The sequence below is a fragment of the Lepidochelys kempii genome, chromosome 2 (genome assembly GCF_965140285.1).
Source record: "Lepidochelys kempii isolate rLepKem1 chromosome 2, rLepKem1.hap1, whole genome shotgun sequence".
Taxonomy (NCBI): Eukaryota; Metazoa; Chordata; order Testudines; family Cheloniidae; genus Lepidochelys; species Lepidochelys kempii.
Genome location: NC_136381.1, coordinates 183,236,938 through 183,264,230, shown reverse-complemented (window position 1 = coordinate 183,264,230; position 27,293 = coordinate 183,236,938). Strand labels below are relative to the sequence as shown.

General features: G+C 42.4%; 1 protein-coding gene across 2 annotated transcripts in view; it reads right to left on the bottom strand.

The window, feature by feature from the left end:
* PDE1C (phosphodiesterase 1C) overlaps positions 1-27,293 on the bottom strand; it is a 419,371-nt gene that overhangs the window by 332,313 nt on the left and 59,765 nt on the right. For both annotated transcript variants that reach the window (XM_073332967.2, XM_078851714.1), the window contains one exon: positions 26,447-26,618. In XM_073332967.2, coding sequence (XP_073189068.1) covers positions 26,447-26,618 — 172 coding nt within the window. The remainder of the gene's footprint in view (positions 1-26,446; positions 26,619-27,293) is intronic.

Here is a 27,293-nt window from a genome sequence, read left to right as displayed (position 1 = left end):
TGCTATTCTCTATCCCTTCATGCTAAAATAGCTACCACTCAGCAGCAATCCACTGGCTACTAGTTAGTCAGGGTTCAGATTTCAGTTCACACACGCGCACACACACACACACACTCTTACTTCTTTGGGCTTTCCGCTGCATTTTTAAATTCCTCAATGGGGGAAATCACATACATTGCAATGATACATACCTAGCTCAGCACCATCATGCCAAAGACTGAATTAGGTCATGGCTTTACTCAAGATATTTTGGCTTTTGTGAATTTTGCTCTCTCTTTAACATTAAGATAGATTTTGTGCCTAATATATAGAGTCCAAGCCACGTACTATGGCTAACTATGTAGAATACCTCTAATTTTTGTTTACATCAGTCCCAGTCAGCTCTGAAAGCAAGTAAGAAAACAATTAGCATACAAAATAGTAGGTACACAGAAGACTTTATACTACTACAAGATTAATGTGTCTTTTACACTAAGCAGCATTTTTAACCACCATAGCAAGCTGCAAAGCAATAACTAGTAATCCATACAAGAAAAGAGTTTTGTTCAGCTGCAAATTTCCATTTTCCTTAACTTTGATCATCGATGTATGTGATACTAGCAGAGCAATGCCCAGAAACTCACATGCAAAGAGGAATTCCGCTTCATTGTGTTTGACTCATACAGAGGGTCAGATCATGGCATGAGAAGGGAAGAGGACTGAGAGGTGTGTGTCCAAGAGCCTTGCACAACTTTACTCCTTACACTCGGGGGAATGTCCTTACTGCTCCTCAAAGCAGCTGGGTAGCAGGCAGGGCCGTGCAGCTTGCACAATCCCCCCTGTGCAGCAAACCTCCAGGGAAGGGATTCTGTACATCCTTGCGGAAGCACTTGATTCTGCACTACCTCCTGCTCAGGCGGTGGCTAAATGCTAGAATTTGGTCCTGAGACATGGATGGTTTAGCAGGGCCAGACTATTGCATTTAATATTTGCCTTGCCTTGAGGTCATTGTGCAGATGCACCACCCTGTCCAGAGCACTGGCAGACAATTCTTCTTGGAAACCCCTAGCATATTGGAAGGGGGAGGCGACAGGAGCTCATGATCTCTTCACCTCCCTACACAGCTTGCCAGTAGGGTTGCCAGGTGTCTGGTTTTCAACTGGAATAGCCGGTTGAAAAGGGACCCTGGAAGCTCTGGTCAACATTGCCGACTGGGCCATTAAATGTTTGGTCGACGGTGCTGTGGGTCTAAGACAGGCTAGTCCCTACCTGTCCTGGCATCATGCTGGGCTCCGGAAGTGTCCAGCAGGTCCAGCTCCTGGGGGGGAGGGAGGAGTAGGCATGGGGCTCTGCCCGCTGCCCCTGCCCCAAGCACCAGCTCCACACTCCCATTGGCCAGGAACTGCAGCCAATGGGAGGTGGGGGAGCAGTACATGCAGGCAAGAGCAGCACACAGAGCCTCCTGCCCCCACCCTCACCCGCCCCACATAGGAGCCGGACCTGCTTGCCACTTCCAGGGGCCAGCACAGTGCCAAGACAGATAGAGACTAACCAGGGGGTGAAAGTGAGCCGGTACAGTGTACTGGTAAGAAGCTGGTACTGGCTCATACGCAGCCCACATTAAAGTGCTCAAAGTCCCTGCCCCTTTTGCCTCCCCTGTCGGTGGCCCTGCGGGTAGGGTCCGTACCAGCAGGGCCGCCGACAGGGAAGGGGCAGGAATGTTAAAGCAGTGCCCCAGCAAAGGACCATCCTTGAGCACTGCCGCGGCAGCGCTTTGACGTCGCTGCCCCTTCCCCGTCGGCAGCCCTGCCGGTATGGACCCTATCAGAGGGGCCGCCGCCAAGGGAGGCAAAAGGGGCAGGGATGTTTAAGGAGAGTCCTTTGCCGTGGCACTGCTTTAACATTCCTGTCCCTTTTGTCGTCGTCGTCCCGTCCCCCCCCCCGGGCCGCTGATGCAGGGGGAAAAAAGGGAGCAGCTGCTCCGGGGCCGGCAATTTAAAAGAGCCAAGGGCTCTGGCTGCTGCTGCTGCGGCAGCCAGAGCCCCGGACCCTTTAAATCACTACTGGAGCCCTGGGCGGCTCAGGCCAGGTGGCCTGGAAGGGCTGGCTGGGGGACACTGACCTCCAGCCCCATCCCCCGTACGAGTAAGTCTTCGGACTTACTTTCACCCCTGGGACTACCCTGCCTTAGCCTCGCTGACTGGGAGCTGCCAGAGGTAAGCCTGTGCCCCAACCCCGAGCCCCAACTCCCTGCCCTAGCCCTGAACTGCCCCAAACCTGGAGCCCCCTCCTGCACCCCAAATCCCTCATCCCCAGCCCAGAGCCCATACCCCAACTCCCTGCCCAAACACAGAACCCCCTCCCACTCCATGAACCCCTCATCCGTGGCCCCACCCCAGAAGTGGCACCCCCTCCCACATCCCAACGCTCTGCCTCAACCTGCATCCCGCTCCAGCACTCCGAATATCTTGGCCCCACCCTACAGCCTGAAGCCCACTCCTGCATCCCAAACCCCTCATCCCCGGCTCCAGACCAGAGCCTGCAGCCCCAGCCCAGAGCTCAGACCCTCTCTGACACCCCAACCCCCTGCTTCAACCTGCAGCCCCTTCCCACATTCCAAATCCCTTGGCCCCACCCCCCAGCCTGGAGCCCCCTTCTGCACTCCAAACCCCTCATCCCCAGCCCAGAGCCCGCACCCCCAGCCGGAGCCCTCACCCCCTCCTGCCCCCCAACTTCCTTGCCCCAGCCTGGAGGCCCCTCCCACACCCTGAACCTCTTATTTCTGGCCCCACCCCAGAGCTTGCACTCCCAGTTAGAGCCCTCACCCACTCCTGCACCCCAACTCCCTCCCCCAGCACAGTGAAAGTGAGGGAGTGGGCGAGCGAGTCACCAAGGGAGGGGAAATATAGTGAGCAGGGGGTGGGGCCTCAGGGAAGGGGCAGAGCTAGGGTGTTCAGTTTTGTGTGAATAGAAAGTTGGCAACCCTACTTGCCAGCTCTGCTGATCAGTGCAGAAACTAGGTGAGCCACAGATCCATCGACTTTCCCCCTTTTATGGGTAGGGTTGGGCCCCATGTATCACTAGCAAGCAGCAATCCCTACATGCAGGAGAGCACAGGAACTGCAATTGTGGCTGGGCATTCCTGTGTTGGGAATACATGAGATTGAAGGCTCCTTGCTCCCTCTTCTGTATCTTCTCCCTGCCTTACACATCCACGAGAACCAGCTAGAGTCTGGTCCTGGGTGATACCTGATAACAAAAATTCTAATACAGGCCAAGCAATATATAAGTGAAATGGATGATCCTTGTGCTTTCCCTGCTGGAGGAATCATCAGATTATGATTTCTTTTCTGAGAATTACACTATTCCAGTATTAAAACTTCACGTCAGAGACAAAAAGAACGAGGAGTACTTATGGCACCTCAGAGACTAACAAATTTATTTGGGCATAAGCTTTCGTGGGCTAAAACCCACTTCATCATATGCATGCAGTGGAGAAAATATATATATATATACACACACACATACACATACACACACACACAGAGAGAACATGAAAAAATGGGGGTTGCCATACCAACTCTAACAAGACTAATCAATTAAGGTGGGCTATTATCAGCAGGAGAAAAAAAACCTTTTGTAGTAATAATCAGCATGGCCCATTTCAAACAGTTGACAAGAATTAGCATGGGGAAATAGTTTTTCCCCTACTGTTACTCACACCTTCTTGTCAACTGTTTGAAATGGGCCATCCTGATTATCACTACAAAAGTTTTTTTTTCTCCTGCTGATAATAGCCCACCTTAATTGATTAGTCTTGTTAGAGTTGGTATGGCAACCCCCATTTTTTTCATGTTCTCTGTATATATCTTCCTACTGTATTTTCCACTGCATGCATCTGATGAAGTGGGTTTTAGCCCACAAAAGCTTATGCCCAAATAAATGTGTTAGTCTCTAAGGGTATGTCTACACTATCCACCGGATCTGCAGGCAGCGATCGATCCAGTGGGGATCGATTTATTGCGTCTAGTCTAGACACAATAAATCGATCCCCAAGCGCTGTCCCGTCGACTCCTGTACTCCACCGCAGCGAGAGGCGCAGGTAGAGTCAACAAGGGAGTGGCAGCAGTCGACTCATTGCGGTGAAGACACCACAGTAAGTAGATCTAAGTACGTCAACTTCAGCTACGTTATTCACGTAGCTGAAGTTGCATAAATTAGATCGACACCGCCCCTCCCCCACAAGTGTAGACCAGGGGTGCCATAAACACTCCTCATTCTTTTTGCTGATACAGACTAACACGGCTACCACTCTGAAACCTGACATCAGAGACACTAAGTAATGGCTTACTGTTCCCATGGCAAGATAGTTATCAGTTAGTCAGAGATAGTTTGAGGAAGAAAAGGGGAGCAGAATCAACGTTTCCATACGTGATTAATGCCAATTTTTTCTCCACCATATTCATATGAATGTGTTAATTTCCCCGACATTTAGGAAGAACAAAGAAGAGATGATTTCTTAGACTGAGTGTCTAATAGGAAACGTAAGTTATCTGCCATAGAAAACAAAGAACGCAATGCTATTTTTTTCTAGCAAGATTTTGCTAAAATGGGCCTCAATCCTGAAAACACTTTTGCCTACACCTAACTTTACATGCATGAATAGTCCCAGTGAACTCAACAAATAAAGTGTACTTAAACATTTTAGGCATTCAAGCCTCAGTTCAGCAAGGTAGATTAGCACATGCTTATGGCCTTGTCTACACACAAAAGTTGTACCACTTTCACTATAGCAATATAGTTAAAGTAGTACAAGTCATCCTTTCCCCCCTCTCACACCCCCCATGGATGAAATTATATAGGACTAAAAGTAGTTCATACTGGTATACACCTATAGGGAAAGGGAATAAGCTATATTTCTATAAGAAACCTTTATTCCATTATAACTTTGTCCACCCTAGGGTTGTACCAATTTAACTACTTTGACAGAAAATTCACACCCTTTACCAAAATAGGAAAACAAAAACAACCTGCATGTAGACAAAGCTCAGTGCACATTCAATGGGAAGTCACATTCTTAAAGTTAGGCACAAATTTCAGTATCTTGTTTAACTGAGGCCTCGGATCACTAGATTATAAATTAAAGTGATTGTTCATGCAAAATGAATTCAGAAATAATTAAAACATTGGAAATACAAAGGAACATACCTTAGCTCTGAAAATATTTCACACTTCACTTATATTTATTCTTTATTTCATATTATTATGGTAAGTGGGAATGAATTCTCCTAGTACTATTTTGTTAGCTGAGTTATTGAAACAACCTGCCATATATCATCATTTGACCGATATTCACTATCATGGTAATCATGCTGTAATTATTAATGTCAAATATATATATTCATTTCAAATACGACAGACCCAGACCAGTGGAGTACAGGAGTCTGGTAGAAGGCAAATATACTGGCCACTGGATGAATAGTTTTCTGTCCCCTGAGTGACCAGAGCAGGGGCTGTACTCGAGCAATTAAGAACATACTAGAATCAATTATGACAGGCAGACTAATCAGGACACCTGGTTTAAAAAGGACCTCCCATCAGCTAGTGGAGGGCGTGCAAGGAGCAGGGAGTGAGAAGGCATGCTGCTGCAGGACTGAGTACAAGCGTGATCAGGCTTCAGGAGAAAGATCCTGCGGTGAGGATAAAGAAGGGGCTGGGAGGCCATGGGGAAGTAGCCCAGAGAGTTGTAGCTGTAGCTGTCACGCAGCTGATACAGTAGATGTAGACAGCTGCTATCCACAGGGCCCTGGGCTGGTACCTGGTGTAGAGGGCAGGCCCGGGTTCCCCCCATCCTCCCCAACTCCTGATCAGACACAGGAGGAGTTGACCTGGTCTGTGAGCAACACCAGAAGGAAAGGTCTAATTTGGAAAGGGATCTGGCCTGTCTCCGACCCACTAGGTGGGACAACGGAGACTGTGGAGATTGTTCTCCATTTCCCCGATGCTGGCCAGTGATGAGGTTAGCTGAGTGAACAGCAGGTTTGAGCCTCTAGCAGAAGAGGCCAAACTGAGGGCTGCCATGAACCTCTGAGGTGAGCAAATCTGCCAAAAAGCACAGGACCCACCAAGGCAGAGGAGGAACTTTGTCACACAAATTATTGCTTATTTATTTTGATAGATGAGGAAACATATCTCAGTATGAGCAACAATTATACACCTACTCACTCAGCCAGGTCTGACTGCAACCTACCTTACATTTTTAGTTTGTTTCTGGAAAAAACACATGTGGCAAAAGAAACAAATTTCATTGTTACTTTCATTTCCAGGAGTGTTGTCACTTCAAGTTATCACCCTGTAATTAATACAAAGATTATGATTTGAAAGGCTGATCACCTTTTTTATTCATTCTAGGGACTGTAAATTTATATTTATGTATAATTGAGAAATGTGAATCACATTTGGTAGTTCACAGTGATTTGTCTACTTCACACAAGCCACTATCTGCTAACAGGTTAATCTGCAACTTGCTTTATTTTTATCTCTGAATCTCTTTCACTAAACAAAGCAAATTCTTGGTGAGATTCTTCTCTTGGGTGTATAAACCAGATTATTGGCAAGATTCTTCACTTGGTTGAAAGAACATCATTTTTATTGCTTCTGTAACTCAGATGATCAATATTCTTTATATTTTAAAGATGGTAAAATCAGGTCCTGAAGAGGAGCTGTGGAGCTCAAAAGTTTGTCTTTCACCAACGGAAGATAGTCCACTGCCAGGTATTACTCCACCCACCTTCTCTCTCTCATATCTTGGGATCAACAGGGCTACAACAAGATTGCAGACAAAATCTACTCCCATTTATACTTGTGCATCCTCAGTGGGATTTCACAACTAAATGGAAATGAGCCAAAGAATGCAAACTTATGGAAATCAAAGCCATATACACAGCCTCCAAACATGCCTAGAGAGAATGCAAAACATATAGTCTATTTTCTCCATCTGTTCTAAAGTGTTTGATTTTGCAATTACAATTCTTTACTCTAAAACTATGACAAAGTCAGCTATTATATCAACATTTTTTCCGCTTTCACTTTTTAAAACTTTCACTGATGCTGGTGGTTGTAATTGACAACACAGTATATAGTATCAGCCTCACATTACAGAAACAGATATAAGTAGAGCCCTACCAAATTCACACCCCATTTTGGTCAATTTCACGGACATAGGATTTTTAAAATAAATGTCATGATTTCAGCTATTTAAATCAGAAATGTCACGGTGTTGTAATTGTAGGGGGTCTTGACACAAAAAGGAGTTATGGGGGGGAGGCTTACAAGGTTACTGTAGGTGGGGTTGCGGTACCTCTACCCTTACTCCTTCTGCACTGCTGCTGGCGGCGGTGCTGCTTTCAGAGCTGGGCAGCCAGAGGGTGGCGGCTGCTGATTGAGAGCCCAGCTCTGCAGACAGCAGCGCAGAAGTAAGGGTGGCATGGTATGCTATTGCCATCCTTACTTCTCTGCTGCTGCTGGCAGGGTGCTTCCTTCAGAGCTGTGCACCCGGCTAACAGCTGCCACTCTCCGGCTGCCCGTTCTGAAGGCAGTGCAAAAGTAAGGGTGGTAATACCACGACCCCCATAAAACAACCTTGTGACCCCTCTGTAACTCCCTTTTTGGTCAGGACCCCCAATTTGAGAAACGCTGGTCTCCCCCGTGAAATCTGTATAGTACAAGGTAAAAGCACACAAGACCAGATTTCACGGGGGAGACCAGATTCCCTGGTCCGTAACCTGTTTTTCATGGCCGTGAATTTGGTAGGGCCCTAGATATAAGCAAAGACAATGAGACTGGTAAGAGAAACTTTCTAGTCATGCAATCCCACAGCTTATTTTGAGGCATGAAGAAACAATGAGCCTGATTCTGCGCTCACACTAGTATAATCTCATTTACTTCAGTGTAGTTAATTCTGAGCAAGACAAGCGCAAGCAAAAGAGAAATCAGAGCCAAAATCCCCATAAACACAAAAGACAACACTAATGGTATATCCTCTGTTTAACAACTAGTTCCACTGTACATAGGACCCACTTAAATTTCCCATGGCTCTTTGTATTTTGGGGTCATCACCGGGCATTAATTACAGCCTAGATTTTGTGGAGGCCTACATTTTCTCAATACTATTTTTTCAGTACTATTTCTTTTTCTTGCAACACTTCTGGATATCCACTGGGAAGTGTGGCAATCCCAAGAAATCATCTTGAGAGCTCTATAAAGGTTTATCACTCTACAACATAAGCTACGTACATACTTTACAAACAATGGGGCTATTAATGTTGAAAAACAAGACAAATTAGGGAGACAGTTTATTAGCATTTTATCTGCCTTGGCACATCTAATCTGTTCCGAAAATCAGGATTTATGTATATTTACCTTTATGCAAATTATGTGAAAATTATGCACATTCTCTGGTTCTAGTCCATATTGTCCCCTCCCCATTGTAAAATCCACAGGACAGGAACCAAGTGTTGAGAAAACTCCTTGATGTTTACTTCATAGTTTTTCCAACAAATGCTCCCCTTATAAGGAATGAGGTTTGGGGAGCTGCACTGAAGACAGGGGAGCATCCAAAATAAAAGACAAATTATCGAAGGATATAAACTGTCAAAATGCCCCAGAACAGAGTCCTACAACACTGAAGAATACCTCTGAAAATTGTACAGAAAATGTTACAAGAAAGATTTTTTTTACCCCTCAGTCCTACTCTTGGCAAACATCAGGTACTCTGTTTGGGGGGGAAGGGGAAGAGATTTTCTTATCCTGTTATGACAAATAAGCAACACAGCCAGGAGCAGCTCCCAGAAAATAATAGAAGTTAAGATTATACTTAATTCCCATGTCTAAACCAAGTAAAATGCTTTGAATTAGAGAGTTTCAAATACATCTGGTTTTACAAAATAATGAACAGCCACATCACAGGGCCTGATTTGATCTCCCCTATACCAGTTGCACATCCATGGGTCTCAGTGGAGTTACTCCTGATTTACATTGGCTTGAAAGCAAAGTATGACTCTGTCTTCATATCTCACCCAGTGGACTCTTTGCTTTAATAATCTGCAACATTGCTTAATTTCCCATGCTGCCTTCATGAAGATGCGCCAGGTTTTGTGCTCACCCATGCAAGTCCACTGGAGTCAGTGGAATTCTTCACAGAATGGGAGTGCAGAATTAGTCCAAGGCTGGTTTCTATCATATTTTATGCTATTACTGCTGTGAAGTTTTAAAGCCTTAGTTTTGAATGTTCAGCTTAACAACAGATTATGGCTCTTGAAAAGGAGGTCACCATTTTTTTCTGTTTGGTTATAAGGTATAACTAGAGTTTTGCAAATAGCTATGATTTTTGGTTCACAGATGAGGCGTTGGACAAATGTGAGGGTAAACAGATTCAGGTGGTTTTGAGTTTTAGCTTTGAATGAACCTCCAAACCAGAGCTGGTTGAATATTTTCCATAGAAGTTTGATAGTTGACTTTTTCCAACTATCTGATTTCAGATACTAGAACAGAGGATCAGCTCAGCAGCAAACTCATACTGTTAGCGGAGGGCAATTTTATAGCTATAGATATATTACAAACACTATTCTTTATAAAGAAGAATGCCTGCACTTGCCTCTCCCGAGCAGAGCCAAGATTCTGATACATGAAGAGTAGAAGGGTGAGGTTGAAGCCGAATGTGTCAGACTACTTCACCTTGTGTGGTCCCTTGAAATATGTGTTACCTATTTATGCTCAATCTTTTCCATTTTGTATTTAACTGTGACACACTGAGTAAGTTTCTCAGACCTGAACATGAGCTCTGTGTAAACTTCTCTCTCACCCCAACAGAAGTTGGTTCTGTAAAAGATATTACTTCACCCTCCTGGTGTCTCTAATATCCTGGGACCAACATGGCTACACCACCACATATACAAGCAATGGAAGATATCAAATTTTTCTGCCTAAAATGGAAACTCAACAACATGAAGAAAAAGGAAGCAAAACTTCACAGCAACATCTACTTCCTAAGCACATGCAAGAAATAAATCTCCACCCGCAGAGGTCTCACCATCTATAACTCTCTGAACCCTACATACAATTACAAATATGCTGAACAGCTCTTTAGACAGTCTTCAGAAAAACTGAGGAACCTCTTACTACACCTCATATACTCCAGAAGGGACCACCTCAAACAAGAAATCATCGCACGCTGACACATACTGGAAGAAAAAAAAAATCAAGGAAGTTATCTAGAAATCATGCAAGAAATCCAAAACAGCTGTCAAAAAACTTGATGACAACCATCCAACACAAAAATGGAACCAACTACAACTACTCCACAACTCATAGAACACTATCTCCAGGAGAAACCAAGGTACCAGTACCCTCTACATGGACACTACACAACATCTGAAATCATCAATTTATCAAGACCACCCCTAACTGGAGCGGAATTATCTACGCTCTCTAAGGCAGTGGCTCTCAACCTTTCTAGACTACTGTACCCCTTTCAGGAGTCTGATTTGTCTTGCATACTCCCAAGTTTCACCTCATTTTAAAACTACTTGCTTACAAAAATCAGACATAAAAAAATACTAGTGTCACAGCACACTATTACTGAAAAATGGCTTACATTCTCATTTTTACCATTTAATTAAATAAATCAATTGGAATATAAAATATTGTACTTACATTTCAGTGTATACTATATAGAGTAGTAGTATAAACAAGTCATTGTCTGCATGAAATTTTAGTTTGTACTGACTTGGCTAGTGCTGTTTATGTAGCTTGTTGTAAAAATAGGCAAATATCTAGGTGAGTTAATGTACCCCCAAAAGATCTCTGAGTACCCCTAGTTAAGAACCACTGCTCTAAGGGACTGAACTTCTGCCCAAACACAGAATCTGATACCAGACTAATATGTGGAGAACTAAAAGAATTCTTTCGCCGACTCCACCTCAAAGAATTATTTCACAACAATGACAAAACTACTCAAAATTACCAGGTCCCCACCAACAACCATAAGAAAAAAAAAAGAAACATTTGACTGGACACCATCCCAGAGTAGACAAAAATCACACTCTTGATCATTACATGAATTGCTTCAAGAAAAAACTAACCATGAAATCCTTAACAATCACATCCACCACAATCTCTCCACCACCGAGAGGACAGATATACAGTCCCTGAAATCTAACCACCAGGCAGTGATCAAATTAGCAGACAAAGTGGGTGCCATCGTACTCCTCAGCCACGATAACTACAAGGCTCAGCAACAACTTGCCCACACCACCTACTATCAAGAACTCAAAGATGAATTTATGCCACAATTTACCCAGGAATTTAAAGATATCAAATCCTTCCCCAAACAACTCCTAGACAAACTATACAAACTCTTCCCCCCTATGAGCCCACCATAGGGACTTTCTACATGCTGCCCAAGGCGCACAACCAAGGGAACCCAGGAAGACCTGTGGTATCGAGCCACAGAACTCTTACCAAAGGAATATTAGAACTCATAAAAACCGTCCTCAAACCTCTGACCACACAAAGGGCCAGCTTCCTCCAGACACAACCAACTTCCTCTACAAACTCCACAATATTAACAGCCTCTTTCAGAACACCATCTTTGCCACCATGGATGTCTCTTCCCTATACACCTCACAATGCAGCATAGCTGCCTGCCTCAAATATTTACAAGACAATGGACAACCCTCAGATATCCACACCAAACACATCGTTAGACTCATCCTTTTCATTCTCACCCATAACAATTTTACATTCAACAACATTTTCTAAATCATGGGAACAGCCATGGGTACTAAGATGGCTCTAGAGTGACCACCTTTTCAAAAGGCTAAAGCAGCACACATGCAGGAGCCCCCCCCGCTGTGGCCCCACCCTCAATCCTCCTCTTCCCGAGGCCCCGCCCTCTGGTCAGGTTGGAAGTCGGAGCCAAACCATGGTAAGAGCCGCCAAGGGTACCCTGGCTGCTGTGTGGAGCCCAGTACCTTCCACCTGCCCTGGGTTGGGGTCCGGGGGTGGCCCCCCCAAGAGCAGACCCAGAAAGTGATCTAGTCCAGATGGGGTTTTTGGCTCCTAATGGCAGAATGACTCCAAGAACTGAAATTAGAGCATGACAATTTAATTCTGTATGAAAGTACAGTCCATTAAATATGATCTGATGACGACTTAATTACTTCTGTCTGTGTTGTTGGCTCATGCTTTTTTTTTTCTTGCTATATTGAATAATATTTGTGACAAATTCTGTATAGGATTTGGAGAGGATTACCTAAGCACATTGACTATTTGCTGTGCCTGAAGAAATGGAAAGAGTGGTAATTTTCACCTAATCAAACACTGAGGCAACTTAACCTGGTGGATTGGTCAGTAAGACAACTATACTGGAACCCAGTGATCTGACAGGGCGGGGTGGGGAGGCCTATGTGATTTAGAGAATGTTGGTGTAGTATGTCTGGTGAAAATGCTCTAAGCCAACAGGAGAGAGCTCTCCCGTTGGCTTAACTCCACATCCACGAGATGCAGTAGCTATATCGGCAGGAGAAGCTCTCCCACTCAAATAGCGCTGTCTACATGGGTGGGGGGGGTTGGTTAAGGTCAGTATAACTACGCTGCTCAGGGGGGTGGATTTTTCACACCCCTGAGTGACATAGTTATATCAAAGTATATAGTGTAGACCAAGCTCGAGTCTCAGGTGGCAAGAGGATATAGTGTTACAGAAGTACAACTCTCAGTCTAATGGGAAAGGCAAGCCCTGTTCTCTGGATTGTTCCTAATGGTTGCAAATGTCAGTGCAATAAGGAGTAGTTGGTCTTAAGGATTTTAAACAGAAAACAGAAGCCTTGAAAGGTGGCCCTATCAGCCTTACCTTACAGGTGCTAGTTCAGTGAAACCCAAACATTTTACCTTGCCCCTCCCCCCACCACTCATCTTCACTGGGATTTGACATCCCTGCCCCATGCTTGGCAACTTAGGGTGACCCCCTCGCTCAACTTAGGATGACCCCACCATTCTGCTGCCATTTACTTGTACAATAAGGTTAAAACATTTCGTTACCCCTGCATTCAAATACCAGAGTGATGAGTAACCCAAACCAGCCATAATTAATTATTTTGGCAAAGCAGCTCCATATGCTGCTCACCTAGGTAGACTAGGCGTGTCTACGCAAACACCGTCTGCTCCTGAAGTCTCTTCCCACAGCTCATCACTAGATGTCAGAGTAGAGCTCACTGAGATCCTGCTTACAGGAGTAAGTGCTTAATTATACCTTCGCCATGTGAAGGTGGTATAAGGGGAGATGGCACAGATAAAATTACCAAATTAAGCTAAATCTTCTGAAGCCAGGGATACATCATTTAAGTTTGTCCACATAAAAGGTATGCACTTTTTAAAACATTGCAACTACTGTGTATAGACAAGGTCAGAGCCTTAGGGCCTATTCTCTCCTCATTTACATGGATGTAACTTCAGTGGATTTACTCTTGTGCTAAATGAAAGGAAAAATGAGGTTCATAGATCCCAGCCCTGTGACTATCAGCAGCTCATGACAAAAAATGAACAGTGTGTGGTTCTTAGGTTTTATCTAATATTTGGCTACACTTCCAGTTATTCAGTAGTCACATAATTACTAAAATTAGAAAATGTGCACACTGCTAGTTTATCACAGCTATCACTCCCCTATCATTGGGTACTCTTATCTGAAGCTTCTTTAGTGCAATGGCAGAACAGTTTGTAATTATCTCCAGCTGCAAACAAACCACAACCACAGTCACTCATCAGTTAGCCTCCAACTTGTGACACAGAGAATAGCTCTTGGGCATGACCTTCAGTGCCATAATCACAGGCTTCCATTCAGTAAACTGAAATGCTCTGAATGCACTGAAATTCAGTGCACCTCCACTGGCTCAATTAACAAAGGGACCCTGTAAGCAGGTATAAACACTGCCTCTTGCTCCAGAAGCTACATTGGTACCATAATCACAAGTGTAATATAAGTATTCTTACTGGAGCTAGGAGAGATACTCATACTGAAACAAAAAATACCCTAGAAATAATTTGATTCCTTTCTACCTCAGAGCTTCTGTGGAAATATGGTGCTTCCTACAAGATTTTTTTTTTTTTTTTTGCATCAGCAAAAATTTTGTCAAAGTTGGGCATAATACATTTATCTCCTGACTTGTCTAGATATTGATGAAAATCCTTCATGCATTTTCAACTTTCAGGCTGGATTGTTTGGTTTTTCCCATATGATCTGTTTTCAGTATTCCCAATTGACTCAGCTGTTTCTGTGTAATCAAAAGGGTCGGTGAAAGCCATTTCAACACCTCAGGCCCATGTGGAAAGAACAAGGAGATAGACAACCAAAATATACAAGAGAGAGAGAGAAAAGTGGCCTGCAGTCTGCCAAAAAGGACCACTGGGCCTCTCCCCACAAAAGGATAAGGTAAGTATTGGGGTTATTGAAAGGAGGGGCTCTTGCAGAGCCTGCAATATAGAGCGGTATTGGGGGTGAGACGGAAGAGGAATGGAGGATTGTGGCCTCCGTACATTAGGATAACATTTGATACTCTCACAAAAACTAATACCTTTGAACTTTCTGCATTACTGTTTTTCTATGTATTTTTTATAATTCTGAGGCTGGTTTATAGTGTGCATCTTTATACTTTTTTTGTAATGTTGAGACTGGTTTCCTGGTCGATTTTATACCTATTGCTGCTAAGTGGTTTATTACATGCTTGTATGCACAGACTGTCAAATTTTGAACAAAAAGCTTTAGCTGAAAAAAGACCTTTCCGTGAAGAAGAAAAAAAAAGTTTCACAAATATCTGCGGACTTCCAATATAAAATTTTTCACACACACACAAAAAAAAATCAAAACCCTCGTAATCAGTTTTAATTCAAAATTACTTAAAAAATGTGGGGAAACAAACAATTCTAAAATGGAGTCTTTCAAACCCTGCAAAATGGAAGTTACAAATTTTTAACAGGGTTTTCCACACTGTATTTATTTAACTTTAACCAGCTCTACTTTTATACCTAGTTTTTCTTTTAAGAGTCAAATTTGATGCATGCTCTTAACTCTCTGATTGGGTTGGCATGGTTATTTTATTTGAGATCATCTTTGCAGTTCTAGAAATATAGAGCAGCAATTATTTTAAAAGAAGAGGGTGGTTTTGTTGTTTTAGCCATCTCTCCTTAACAAACCTGAGTGCTTGACTTCAAGAGTGTAAAATGCTCCACTTTCTTTTAGGCTAGATATACAAAACCAAAAAACCACCTCACTGTCTCCACTCTAGAGGTTATGAAGTTGACAAACAGTTCTATTCAGCAGCTACTTTACCTTTGCCTGAGAGGTTAGGAGATGTCTTATTATTCCTTTTGCTTCCTATTATTTTAACTGTACATATTACATGTATGGTGTGGCACTGAGGTATCTGTGACACCCTGCTGCTGCCAAATATTTCATTACATTTTCATGGCTAATTTTCAATTTTGGATCTGTGTACAGTGCACAGGTCTGCAAAAAAAAATAATCACATTTTGTAATGCTTTGGCTACTCATTCAATGCAGCAGGAGACCTTGGTTGGATACATCAGGTGGTCTGTCTAGCTTTCCTGCCGCTGCCCCTGTACTAGAGGCATGAACCTGCTCCCATGTTCACTGGCACGTTTCCATAAATGTGTTGGGAACCAAGATACAGGGCTAAGTGTACGACTTTGCTGATGCTCTTGAGCTACACCCATATTGATGTGTGTCTTACCTGGCCCAAGAACACAGAGAACTTCCTTCACACAGTGTAGTTAGCACCCCATCATAAGCCTTACCCCTCATCCAAAATACCACCACCATTATCTTTATCCACAGTTTCCTCTCTTCCATCACAAAAGAGATTGTGTGAGAAATCTTGGCCCCATTTAAGTCAATGTGACTTTTGCCATAAACTTCAATAGGGCCAGGATTTCACCCAGGGTGCTTACATAAAACTAATAAATGTATTGTCCATTTCTCTCATTGTCTATTTTAAAGAAGATGGCTGCTGTCAAACTACTGATTCTACTTGAAAGTTAGCCTATCTGAAATTAAGTGAAACTGGCTTTCTGTACTTTTAGATGATTGTATGTGATCCTAGGATCAACTGCCTTAAAAATCTCAGAATAAAGAAAGACTAAGGGCATGAAATCACTCAAAATGGAACAGAAAAATGGTATATAATTTTGTGAAAAAAATTCTCATTTTTCTCACTGCTCTAATTGTTATGTTTTATGAGGATAACTGGCCAAATATTACTCTCAGTGATTCTGGATTTATAACAGTTTATTCCACTAACTCTGAATTTGCACTGTTAAAACTAAAAGCAAATTTGGCCCCATATATGAGGCTATATCTAGGCATATATACAGATTCCTGGAACCAATGTAACCACCAAATACACAGAGGCGCCATGCAATTTGACTCTACACTGTCCAGAGAAAAGATCACCAGCTGAGTTCACATTAATCAAATTATTGTATTTGTGAGAAACAGTGTCATCACATTTTGAACATCAGGTCAAATGACAAATTCTAAAGAGTCATCCAAAGGTTAAAAAAGAAAGCGTGCTTATCTTGTCTATCACTTTAACCACTCGACAGTAGAAAGGTGTATTTGATCATTTTCCATGCGGTGGGACATAATTTTAAAAACAGAATTCTCCATAGAAATCAACATAAATGGGGAGTTTTGCTTAAAAACTGCCAGCATAACATGGCCCATAATCTTTTTCTGAGAAAATATTTGTTAAACAATATATTTTTTGAAATGACATGAAGCTTAGTGGGTCTTCAGGAAATAGGTTTGTGCAGAAGCAACAAGCAGTCATCTAAGGTAACAAGTTGATTTTTATTTTTATTTTTTTAAGCTGTACAAATACATTTATTTCATCCACCACAGAACAGGTCTGACTTACTGCTCATAGCTTGGGCTCTTCCCCCACAGGAATGCTAGCCTGTCCAGGAAGCCTGCTGTCCCCCACTGGAAGGCAGATAAAAGTGCCTGACAGATACAGGAAGTGATCTCAGAATTACTGCTAGATTGTAAGGCTACACTGATTTTGCTAAGGCCAACACACAAGTTGTTTGTTTTGTTTAAGTTTCACAAACAATCTACCTTAGGACATGCCCCAATAAAAAGTTCTTTCCGATTTTTTATGGACTGGTTCGCAGCTATTCCCCTCCTCACCCTTGCATCCTAGAAATAGTTTGTTCAGACACATTTAAATTAGATTCAATAAATTGCACTATTTCCACTAGATTCTACTTTTCAATCCTAATATGAGCTGTGAACTCAGTGCCATTTTCCTTGGATGACTGGGAGATGAAGCTTGCATTTTAATAGACTTCTCTATGGAAGATTCAATTCACAAAATATGCAATTTACCTAGAATCACACATTTAACTTTTCTCTGGTTGTTTTGAAACACAGATGTGTAATTTCTCTCGGGAAAAATCCCATTCTTGGATCTGCATTGCAGACCTCTACTGCATATTGACCTCAGTGGGAGTTCCATACAGCATTTGAGTGAGGCAATGCAATAAAGAACTGCAGTGCAGGTCAGAGACCAGGAGTTTGCTCTCAGGGTGGCGACTTAGCTACACAACTCCCATAACTGTCAATGATAGTTGTGTTAAGAATGGCACACCATTCTTAAAGTGAACCCTTGAGAATCACATGCAATCATTTTAAGCTATTAGGAACACCTAGCAATTTGTTTTGCTACTGCTACAAATTGAATTAAATACACGGTGTGACAAATTTGAACTGGCTTTTACAACAATTCAAGGGAGTAAAACAAAGGTTAGAAAAAAATGCCTAGTACAGCCATTACCCACTTGGGTGTGAAACTAAGGACCATTTAGTACGCTGAAGTCCATGAGAGTTCCACGCATGACATTGAGAGCAGTTCTGTAATCCACTGGCCTTCTCCTGTTATGTCATGATAACACAGCTACTCAGGATATACCACATGAAACAAGAAAGGATGATGAAAAGCACAACTCCCTCCTTTGTGTGGTATGGAGGAACTTTACAAAACTATACAAACCTTGAGTGACTCTGAAATCAATGAAAGTTAGGAGCCTAAATATCTTTGAGGATCTGAGCCAAAGTCTGCATTACAATACATTGCTTTCCAACCCCAGCCTATAAAAAGAACGGCACTTTTTGGTTCTACTCTACAGCTATAGTTGGATCAACATTATGTTAGTGAAAAAACACACACATAGTTGAAGCACAGGGTAATTATAGACTCAATTCCACAAGTCCTCAGCACAGATTTTTCATAAAAGTCAATGGGCACTCCTCAGCTAGAATGCTTGCAGCATAAGACCCAATACATATGAAATAATAGTACAGTCACCAACATCGTTAATGATGTAGCGAGACACTCATGCAGGTTTATTAGATTTGTAATAAGAACATTAAAGAAAGAATATAAACATTTCAGTCTAGGAGCTATACTTAGAAACATTGGGCCAGAGCCCTAGCTGAGGTAAATCAACACTGCAATAACTCAACAGACTTCACTGGAGCTGATTTATAATCAGCTGAGGTTCTGGCCACTGTATTTACATTAACATTTTCTATAATCATTGTACTAAAGTATTGCTGACATTTTGGATAATCATATTAGCAGCATTTAAAACAATCCAGGAAATGAAGTAGCCTCAAAAGGGATGTACAGTAATAAAAATCCAATTTTATCAACTTTTCATCTTCAGATTGAGTTTGAACATTACTCTAGCAACCATATTAGAAATTAGAGCAGAGTTAATTATAATTGGTACAAGAAGTTGGATAGGATAAAAAAAACCCATCTTTTAGACTCAGACTGCAGCTATTATTGGTGACGCAGCTATATGAAAAAAGTTACCCTTGTGTTTGAAAGTGCTTGAGAAACATAAAATGTTCAGTTATCTTTATCTTTGAAATCGCAGCTGCTTACAGAGATCCACTCATATAGCAGGGAGGAAAATAAACTTTGTTTTAAAATAAAAATATTGACTTTCTTTAGTAGCAAACATATAACAACCCCAGTTGGTTGACAGAGTTTGAACCCAGAACCTAAAGGCATGATCCTTTATAGTTTTAATGAAGGGATTGACTGCTCTAGGTGGCAGCTAAAGTAGACTCTTTTCCTCATATGTGGACCAGCTACTAGGAGGGGAAATAAAGACCCACATTCCCTAGTGTGGGTTATATATGTACTACATTCTATAAGAGATACAAATAACCTTAGAAAAGTTGGGATTTGGATCCAAATTCTGACCTAAACTCCACCACTTCTCAGGTCCATCTTCAAACCTAAAAGTATGAAGTATATGATTTTTTTTCCAGAAAAAGAGAAGTTTGGCATCGGACCCTGGTTTTAGATATACCCTGTCAATTTATGGGTTTTAGATGGAAAGAGAGTGAAACATGACCATTAAAACAGTTTTACTGTGAGCATTTAAATTCATTCAAAACCCAAAGTCCAGGAATGTGCAGAGTTTGGAAATGAAATCTAAATACAAGTTTCTATGAACAACTGCAAACTAAAGTGGTTTACTGTACTATATTAGATATCCATGGGAGTTGTATTCTCAGAATATGATAGCTTTCTAAATGAGTAGTCCATAAAACAGTTTCTAGGAATTGCCAGCTGGTAGTTTACATGAACATTCCAGCTCCAGTACAGATACTATCAAATTATGTGGGTCCATTGTGTTGGTGACTCAAAGTAGCATTACTTAGGGGATTGGTCCTGCTTTGAGCAGGGGGTTGGACTAGATGACCTCCTGAGGTCCCTTCCAACCCTGATATTCTATGATTCTTACATAAGCCTTGCTATAGGCCCTAGAATTTATTAGAGTAAAATAGTTGAGGCTAAATGCTTCTATTTCTCAGTGCTTTAGCACTCCAAATATTATTGAGATGGTGCACAAGTTTAGCATAGGCACAGCCCTCAGCTAATGTTTTGGGCTTATTTTTGTTGTTCGCACAGAAAGGTTTCTGGTTCTTGTCTGAGCCTCGTGGAATTTCATAATCTATTCTTTACTAAATTAGATTTTAGGTTATTCTCTACATCTCCTAGGGGGGGAAAAGTCACAGCATAAAATATATATGCGAGGTCTACTTTCCATTACCACTCTCTGGATATTTAAAAGCATTTAAAATAGTATACTGTATATGGAGTATGGACAGGTTTTATACAGGCTTCCATTTTCTGTGGCCTCCTTTGAGTTCCTCTGTTACACAAATCTAAGCAATAAAAAAAAATCTACAATATTGATCTATGATACTCTAGTTACTGTCAAGGTGTAAGAAAACCTACATCCTAGTTGCTTCAAAAGTGAAGTGAAGGTTACAAAGGTCTTAATATTTAATAGAGTAAAATAACTCCATAAGTTTTTTAATAATACTTAGCTTTTTGTTTACATCAATAGATCTCAAAGCACTTTTGAAGGGAGATCAGTATCATTATCCCCCTTTTAAAAAACAGGTGGGGAAACTGAGGCATGGAGCTGAAGTGACTTGCCCAAGATCACCCTGCAGCCAGTGGCAGAGCTGAGGATAGAACTCAGCTCGCCTGAGTTCCAGTCCTGGGCACTATTCACTGGGCACGCTGCAACTCACTTCCTCTTAAAAGGAAAATACCACTGTATTGGCACAGGAGAAAAATATCAGTTTTCTGTATTTGCTGTGAGCACAGTGGTTTGGCTCAGTAGCTGTATATTACAATGAGCCCAGAAACGGAAAAGCCACCAAGCCATTGAAAGTATCCTACCGTTGTACATAGTAACCTCAGACACCTTATTTGCAATCTGATGTTTGGGGTGACTCACACTGGGCTCCCCTCTTAACAAGGTATACGTGGAGTGCTGTGTGTATGAGCTCAACATAAAATATGTGGCTAACAGGGATTGTGAGGCAACCCAATTCTGCATTAGTGAGAGTGCTGCTACAAAGCTGCCAAGCTATTACTGCCTGGTAGCAGGGACGATGACTAATAAGAGTGCGTAGCTAAATGCCGCATTAGCTTCACACTTAAGGGTAAGGATCACACTTAAGCTTTTCTTTTGTTTTTCCCTCACACTCACACAGACACAAACACACACACTTTTTTACTCTACACATGCAAGTAAGGGAATGGGTATGCAGGGTCTTGAGAAATATTACTGAGTTCAGGGGAGGTGCCTAGGTATTAATCTAGTTTGTGTCCACATATAGTTCTCCCAAGCCCCACATCAGAGCATAATAGCTGAGTGATGTGCAGGGATTGGCAGATCAATGCTGTTGTATATTTGTACAAGACCCTATGCCCAGACTTAAAAGTATAATGTTATAGTAGCCCTCCTGCTGTTTGGTGTGCCTGTACCAGTGCTTAATTTGCACTGGGGCTTGCCAGGGCCGAGTCCCAGCACCTCTGGGCTTGCCACATCAGTTATGAAAGTAAACAATTGTTTGAGCCCTGGAACCGCCTTCCTTACAAATTAAGCCCTGGGCAAGACAAACATTTGCCAATTGACCACCAGATACATTGGTAAATTTTCTTCCTGTGACAGGATATCCTACCCATCCAGGCAGCCTGGCTGGAGGTAGGACTAAGGCCCACAAACCCCTTTTCAAGTGTCAAGTCTGCAGAGACATGAAACCAGAACAGGAGGGGTTAATTGGCTGAGGAACAAATGTGCCTGAGCCTTGTTACCCTCCAGGTCAGGGGTGGGCAAACTACAGCCCGTGGACTGGATCCAGCCTGCGATCCAGTTTTAAGCTGGCCTACGAGCCGCACCACGCGGCTCAGCCCACTCCAGCCAGGTTGCAGGGTCCAGCTCCTATGCACTCCAATGGGAGCTGCAGGGGTGGTGCCTCCGGATGGGGCAGCATGCAGAGCAGCCTGGCCGTGCCTCCGCATAGGAGCCAGAGAAGGTACATGCCACTGCTTCCGGGAGCCGCTTGAGGTAAGCGCTGCTTGGAGCCTGCATCCCCTGAGCCTCTCCCCATGCCCCAACCCCCTGCCCCAGCCCTGATCCCCCTCCCACCCTCCAAACCCCTCGGTCCCAGCCCAGAGCACCTTCCTACACCCCAAACTCCTCATCCCCAGCCCCATCACAGAGCCCACACCCCCTTCTGCAGTCCAACCCCAATTTTGTGAGCATTCATGGCCCGCCATACAATTTCTATTCCCCGATGTGGCCCTCAGGCCAAAAAGTTTGCCCACCCCTGGTCCAGGTGCTAGCTGACTGTGGTGATAAGGAGGAAGAGGATCAGCAGTAGGGTAGAGAAGAAAGTCTGGGAGAAAGGCTTTGGCTGGCTCCTGAAACAGGAAGAGGCTTTTTTTTTTTTTTATGAAGGTTTGGACCTTGCTCATCTCCCACAAGGAGGAGGAAGAAGCAGTAAAACTCTTGTTTCTGTTTTGGAAGTGAGCCTACTCAATACAGTAGGGAGGGAGAGCTTGGTCTGAGACACCCCCACTCCATCTGAATTTATCAACATAGGTCTTTTGAGGTGTATGATATAGTGACAATAACACTGGGATTTCCTTATCAGTAATTCATCTACCATATAAAAACAAGTATACAATGACATCAAAGAAGAGAGCCACTTTTTCAACAAGAAAAAAAAAAACACCCACCTCATGGACTTCGGGGCATGTGCTAAGAACTAGAGTGCAATCTTTGAACAGTAATTGCTGTAAAATCCTCTCCTCTCATCACTCCCACTTTGAGTCATCAAACTTCAATTTACCGTGGAGCACGTGCATAGTTTTTAAAATGTGTAACGCACACCCAGAAGAGAATTAAAATAGGAGGTAAGGAAGCCAGAATGATTTGGGAGTCTTTCCTCAAGGAATACAAAATTTTCCTTCTTGGTTCATCATAGTGAACATCAATAATTAACAGGAATAAACAGCGGGTTTGTGTAGAACAGAGATAAATGTAGGTGCAGTGCAAATAAAACACCTCATAATGAGCCAGAGTTGAGAGAGATGCCCATCATGATGATTTTTAAGGATATTCTGGTTCAATGAACATTTAGTAAGACCTGGGTCTCCTTTAAAAGGATATAAAAACATTAAGAGAAAATGCTTGGCTTTCATGTTTTAAAAAACCAATGACTAAGCTAATTTAAAATATTACTCATCCAGGTAGCAACCCCCTACAGTACATCAAAAACAAATTAATTTAAGAAAAATCCTCAAGTGGTTGGCTTGGCATTCCATGTTTTCCTACGTGACATTATGAAGCAACAGTGCAATTTGGTGACTTAGTTTGCTACAGACTGTACTTTGGAAACTGAGGCAGCAAATTCTTTGTACATAAAATATTCCCCCAACTTTTATGCAATATTGCATAAGAAAATTCAGAGCTGTTATCTATTGTTTCTTTGCACTCTCTAGTGGAGTACCTGTCCTGCATCACTAAAATGATCGCTTTGGTAATCCCTTAATTAAGCTATGCCTGCAACAGTATGCTAAAATATGTTGTGAATCACAAGTTACTACCTGCTGCACTTGAAGTAGTAGTAAGAATTGCAAATGGCTAATGATTACCATTAACATAGTTAATTCTTTCACTGTTGGGTTGCTCACAATGAAAACAGCAGATAATTCCCAGATGTGAATGTGAGACCTGGAATTCCCACCAGCCCAGAACTGCTTCACAAGTCACTCCCAGGAATGACTGTTTCTAGAGATACCAAAATGACCAACATAGGCAACGAGTACTTGAGTGAGAAAGATCTCAGCAGCACTGGAAAAAAGCTACTATGGTGCAAGTGGTACAGGTGTGCCAGGACCCACAATATTATGGGCCCAGCAGAGGCTGCCCCACCTATAGGAAGACTATTGCCCCCAGCCAGCCTACCAGCAAAGTGCTCCTGCCCCTTCCCCAGGGACCTGAGGAACAGGAAGCAGCCCCCAGCTGGCCAGGCTGCAGGGGAAGTGTGTGTGTCCCCTCTCCAGGAGCTCTGAAGAGTGAAAAGCGCTCCCACCTCATCCCCAGCCGCTCTCCATCCCTGGCGTGGGTACGAGTGCAGCCACAAAGCTTAGGCACTGAGTGGCTTGGGACAGCTCTTCGTGGCACTGCCAGCGCTTTTGGGGCTGCAGCTCTTGCAGGCCCTACCCGAGCTGCCATGACCCTGGACTCTCACTGCAGCTGTGCTTCAACAGGGAGGAACTCCTCCAGAGAGTACAGGCTGGGATGGGAGGGGGTGCAGAGGACACAGGTCCCTTTGTGGTTGAGCTGAGCGGCTCCAGGGGAAGGGTTGCAGGGATGGATGGGAAGCAGGTCTCCAGCCCTGGGGGAAGGACCCCTAACCTATTGTTGCACCAGGGCCCTCTGAGGCCTTGTTATGCCCCTGAAAAAAGCCTTATAACCATTGTCCAATGTTCCTGTGCATCAAGCTGCAACCACTGTCCAATACATTTCATACACTGTTATACACACACACACTCAAGGAGAAGGTGATCATTGGACCCAAACTGTACAAAACTATATAAAAATTAAGATCCAAAATAGCCATGTACTTTCATATTCATAGCCAGTTGTGAAGCAAAATCAAGCTACAGCACTTGCTAATTTTCCATGCTACATAACAATGAGCACTGCACAGGAGACAACACAAGATCAAATGTCAGAGGTGTACTTGGAATATTATGTAAATATCATATATTTACATGAAAGATAGCAGCAATCATAAGGAAATATGACTCATCTGACACATGAGAGACACTTCCTTTTAACTACACTAGAAATGGATGGTATGGCCACGTATTGCTCTCAGTTCACTGACATTGGTGAGTCAGAAATAGTGAGAGAGTTCATGTATTTTATTGTTTATAATAGTGACCTTATAATAAAAGGCCAGCTCCTGCTCTCATCAAAGTCAATGGGAATCTTGTCTTTGACTCCAATGGGCATTGGAATGTTAATAGTATAATAATAATATTATAATAACCTGACATCCTCTTCCATAAATACCTGTGTTACCGTCATCAACCTTCTAGTCAAGTGCAGCTAGACTGAACAACTGTTGTAGCACATTTACTCCCCCAAATGGCAAGAGAGGTGGGATGAAGCCTTCTCCCCTAGGGGTCTCCACTTGGTGTGTGGTGGGCAACAAGACAAGAGGAATAGAGAGTTTCATATTTGCCAGGTACCCATCAGCTACCAGACACACTGGACACACTCAGTAACGTCATAAGAGCTCCCTTCACAGGGCCGGCTCCAGGTGCCAGCTTTGGTGACCATGATTTCTTAAGAAAAGATTTTGAGTGAGAGAAAGATTTGTATTGGGGGTCTTGATTTGACAATTGATTTTTAAATATCAGAGAAAGACAAAAGTAGGCTAAACTTTGTTTAATTTTTTTTTTAATCACAACTTCATCATAAAAGGCAGCTCCAGATTCTGAAACACGCAGCACTGCTCACTGCCTCACTACAAAATTCAGTCACAGAAAAACTGAAATGAAAGCACAGCAAGAGAGTTTTTGAGATACCAGGCAATGCTCACAAGGTGTCTGAGATCAGTACCTGGGCAAAGGGCTTTAACAGGCACACTAAAAATAGTGTAACTATACGAAGATTGATATCAGTTTGTACCCTAGAGTATAATTAAAACCACAGGCTTTGACACAGAGACATTTGTAAAAACAGGAAATGCTTTAGGTGTGGAGCAATATGTAATAGTAATAAGAGAGAATAGTTTAAAAACAAAGCCTCCAGAAGAAAAAACAAACACTGCTAGGTATTGCTGTGCACTTGGCACTCAGGTTTTGAAATTTCTATCAAATATCTACCCTGACAGGTACAGCTTTTCTATTTTAATTCATTTGTTTGGGAAAACTATAGTCAACAAAAGATGCTTCAAAGAAACGCTTCCCAAATGAACACTCACATGAATAAGCAAGTTGGAAGGAAGTACAATAATGTGCGTATCTCACATTTATGACAGCATAAGTCACCTGCACACAATCCCCTGTCCAGGAATCATCCTCCTTGACAAAAATATATTAACACCATATAGTTCTCAAGACTTCAGATCACCAGACAAATGACTCAGTTTGCCCCTATATCAGTACAGGATTTTATCTTTATTGTTACAATAGATTCACATGAAACAATACCAACCTTCAAAGGTGATTTCATGTAAAACTCTCAACAGAATGCCGACTCTCTACTGCATTATATCTGTCTAGCCTATAATCTTGTAATGAGGTCTGAGAAATGAAAGTCAGCAATCCGAACAGCATTACTTATAACCCTGTTTCTTCAATCCTACTCAGTACAGAGACACACCACAGCAGAAGGCTCCATTATATTGACTTCTTTAATCAAACCCACAGTACAGTTGCCTAACTTTAAAGAAAGCTAATTAAGGAAAAGCAAAATGTGTTCATGTCCATCAAACCTGAAAGATGTTTTCACTAATGCTTCTGGACTGTCCACAGGCGGTAGCTCATCTGCTAAGATTTCCTCCGGAGTCCTAGGATCATGAATGATGGTTGGCTTCTGCCTTTCTTTGAGATTATCAGTAAACCCACCAATAATGGTGTTCCATATGCAGTTTTGTGACTTTGACCCTTGAGAGAGAGAGAAAATTAATTAATCAGAGTGCTAACCTGTTTTCTCAGCAGTCTGGAGAAAGAAACATAGCAAATTATGTCTTTACCATTGGGTGTCTAGAATTTGGAGCTCTACCTACAGGCTTAAGTCCAAAGTGGAAATAAACACTAACATTCAGGATATCATTTTCAAATCCTAACCTACACTGTCCTCTTTGATTAAAGATTTATTTACAAAACAAAAATAATTGTCAGTAGAAAGTATTCTTCTGTTATTCTTCACACTAGATACTCAAACTACAACTGATCATGTAATGGAACATGATTAAGTTAAGGGTCAGCTCAACACAAGACATTGGCATCTAATTATTATCTTCAGTACAATTAGTTATCGTGTTTCTAATTTATTAAGATTAGATTACAGACCAAAAATTGTCTGTCTGAGGAACTAGAGCTAGTTGAAAAATGGATTTCTTTTAATGGAAAAATTTTGATTTTTTTCAGTGGCAATTCAAATACCAAAGTGTGTGTGAAAAATCAAAATATTCAATTTGGAAGAGTTGCTGTGATGCCTCATGGGAGTTGTAGGTCTGGTTCCTCATGATCCCACACTTCTCTATCGCAAGGATCTGTGGTTTGACTACATCTCACATGATGCATTATGGTCTCTCCCCCCCACACACACCTTGGCAG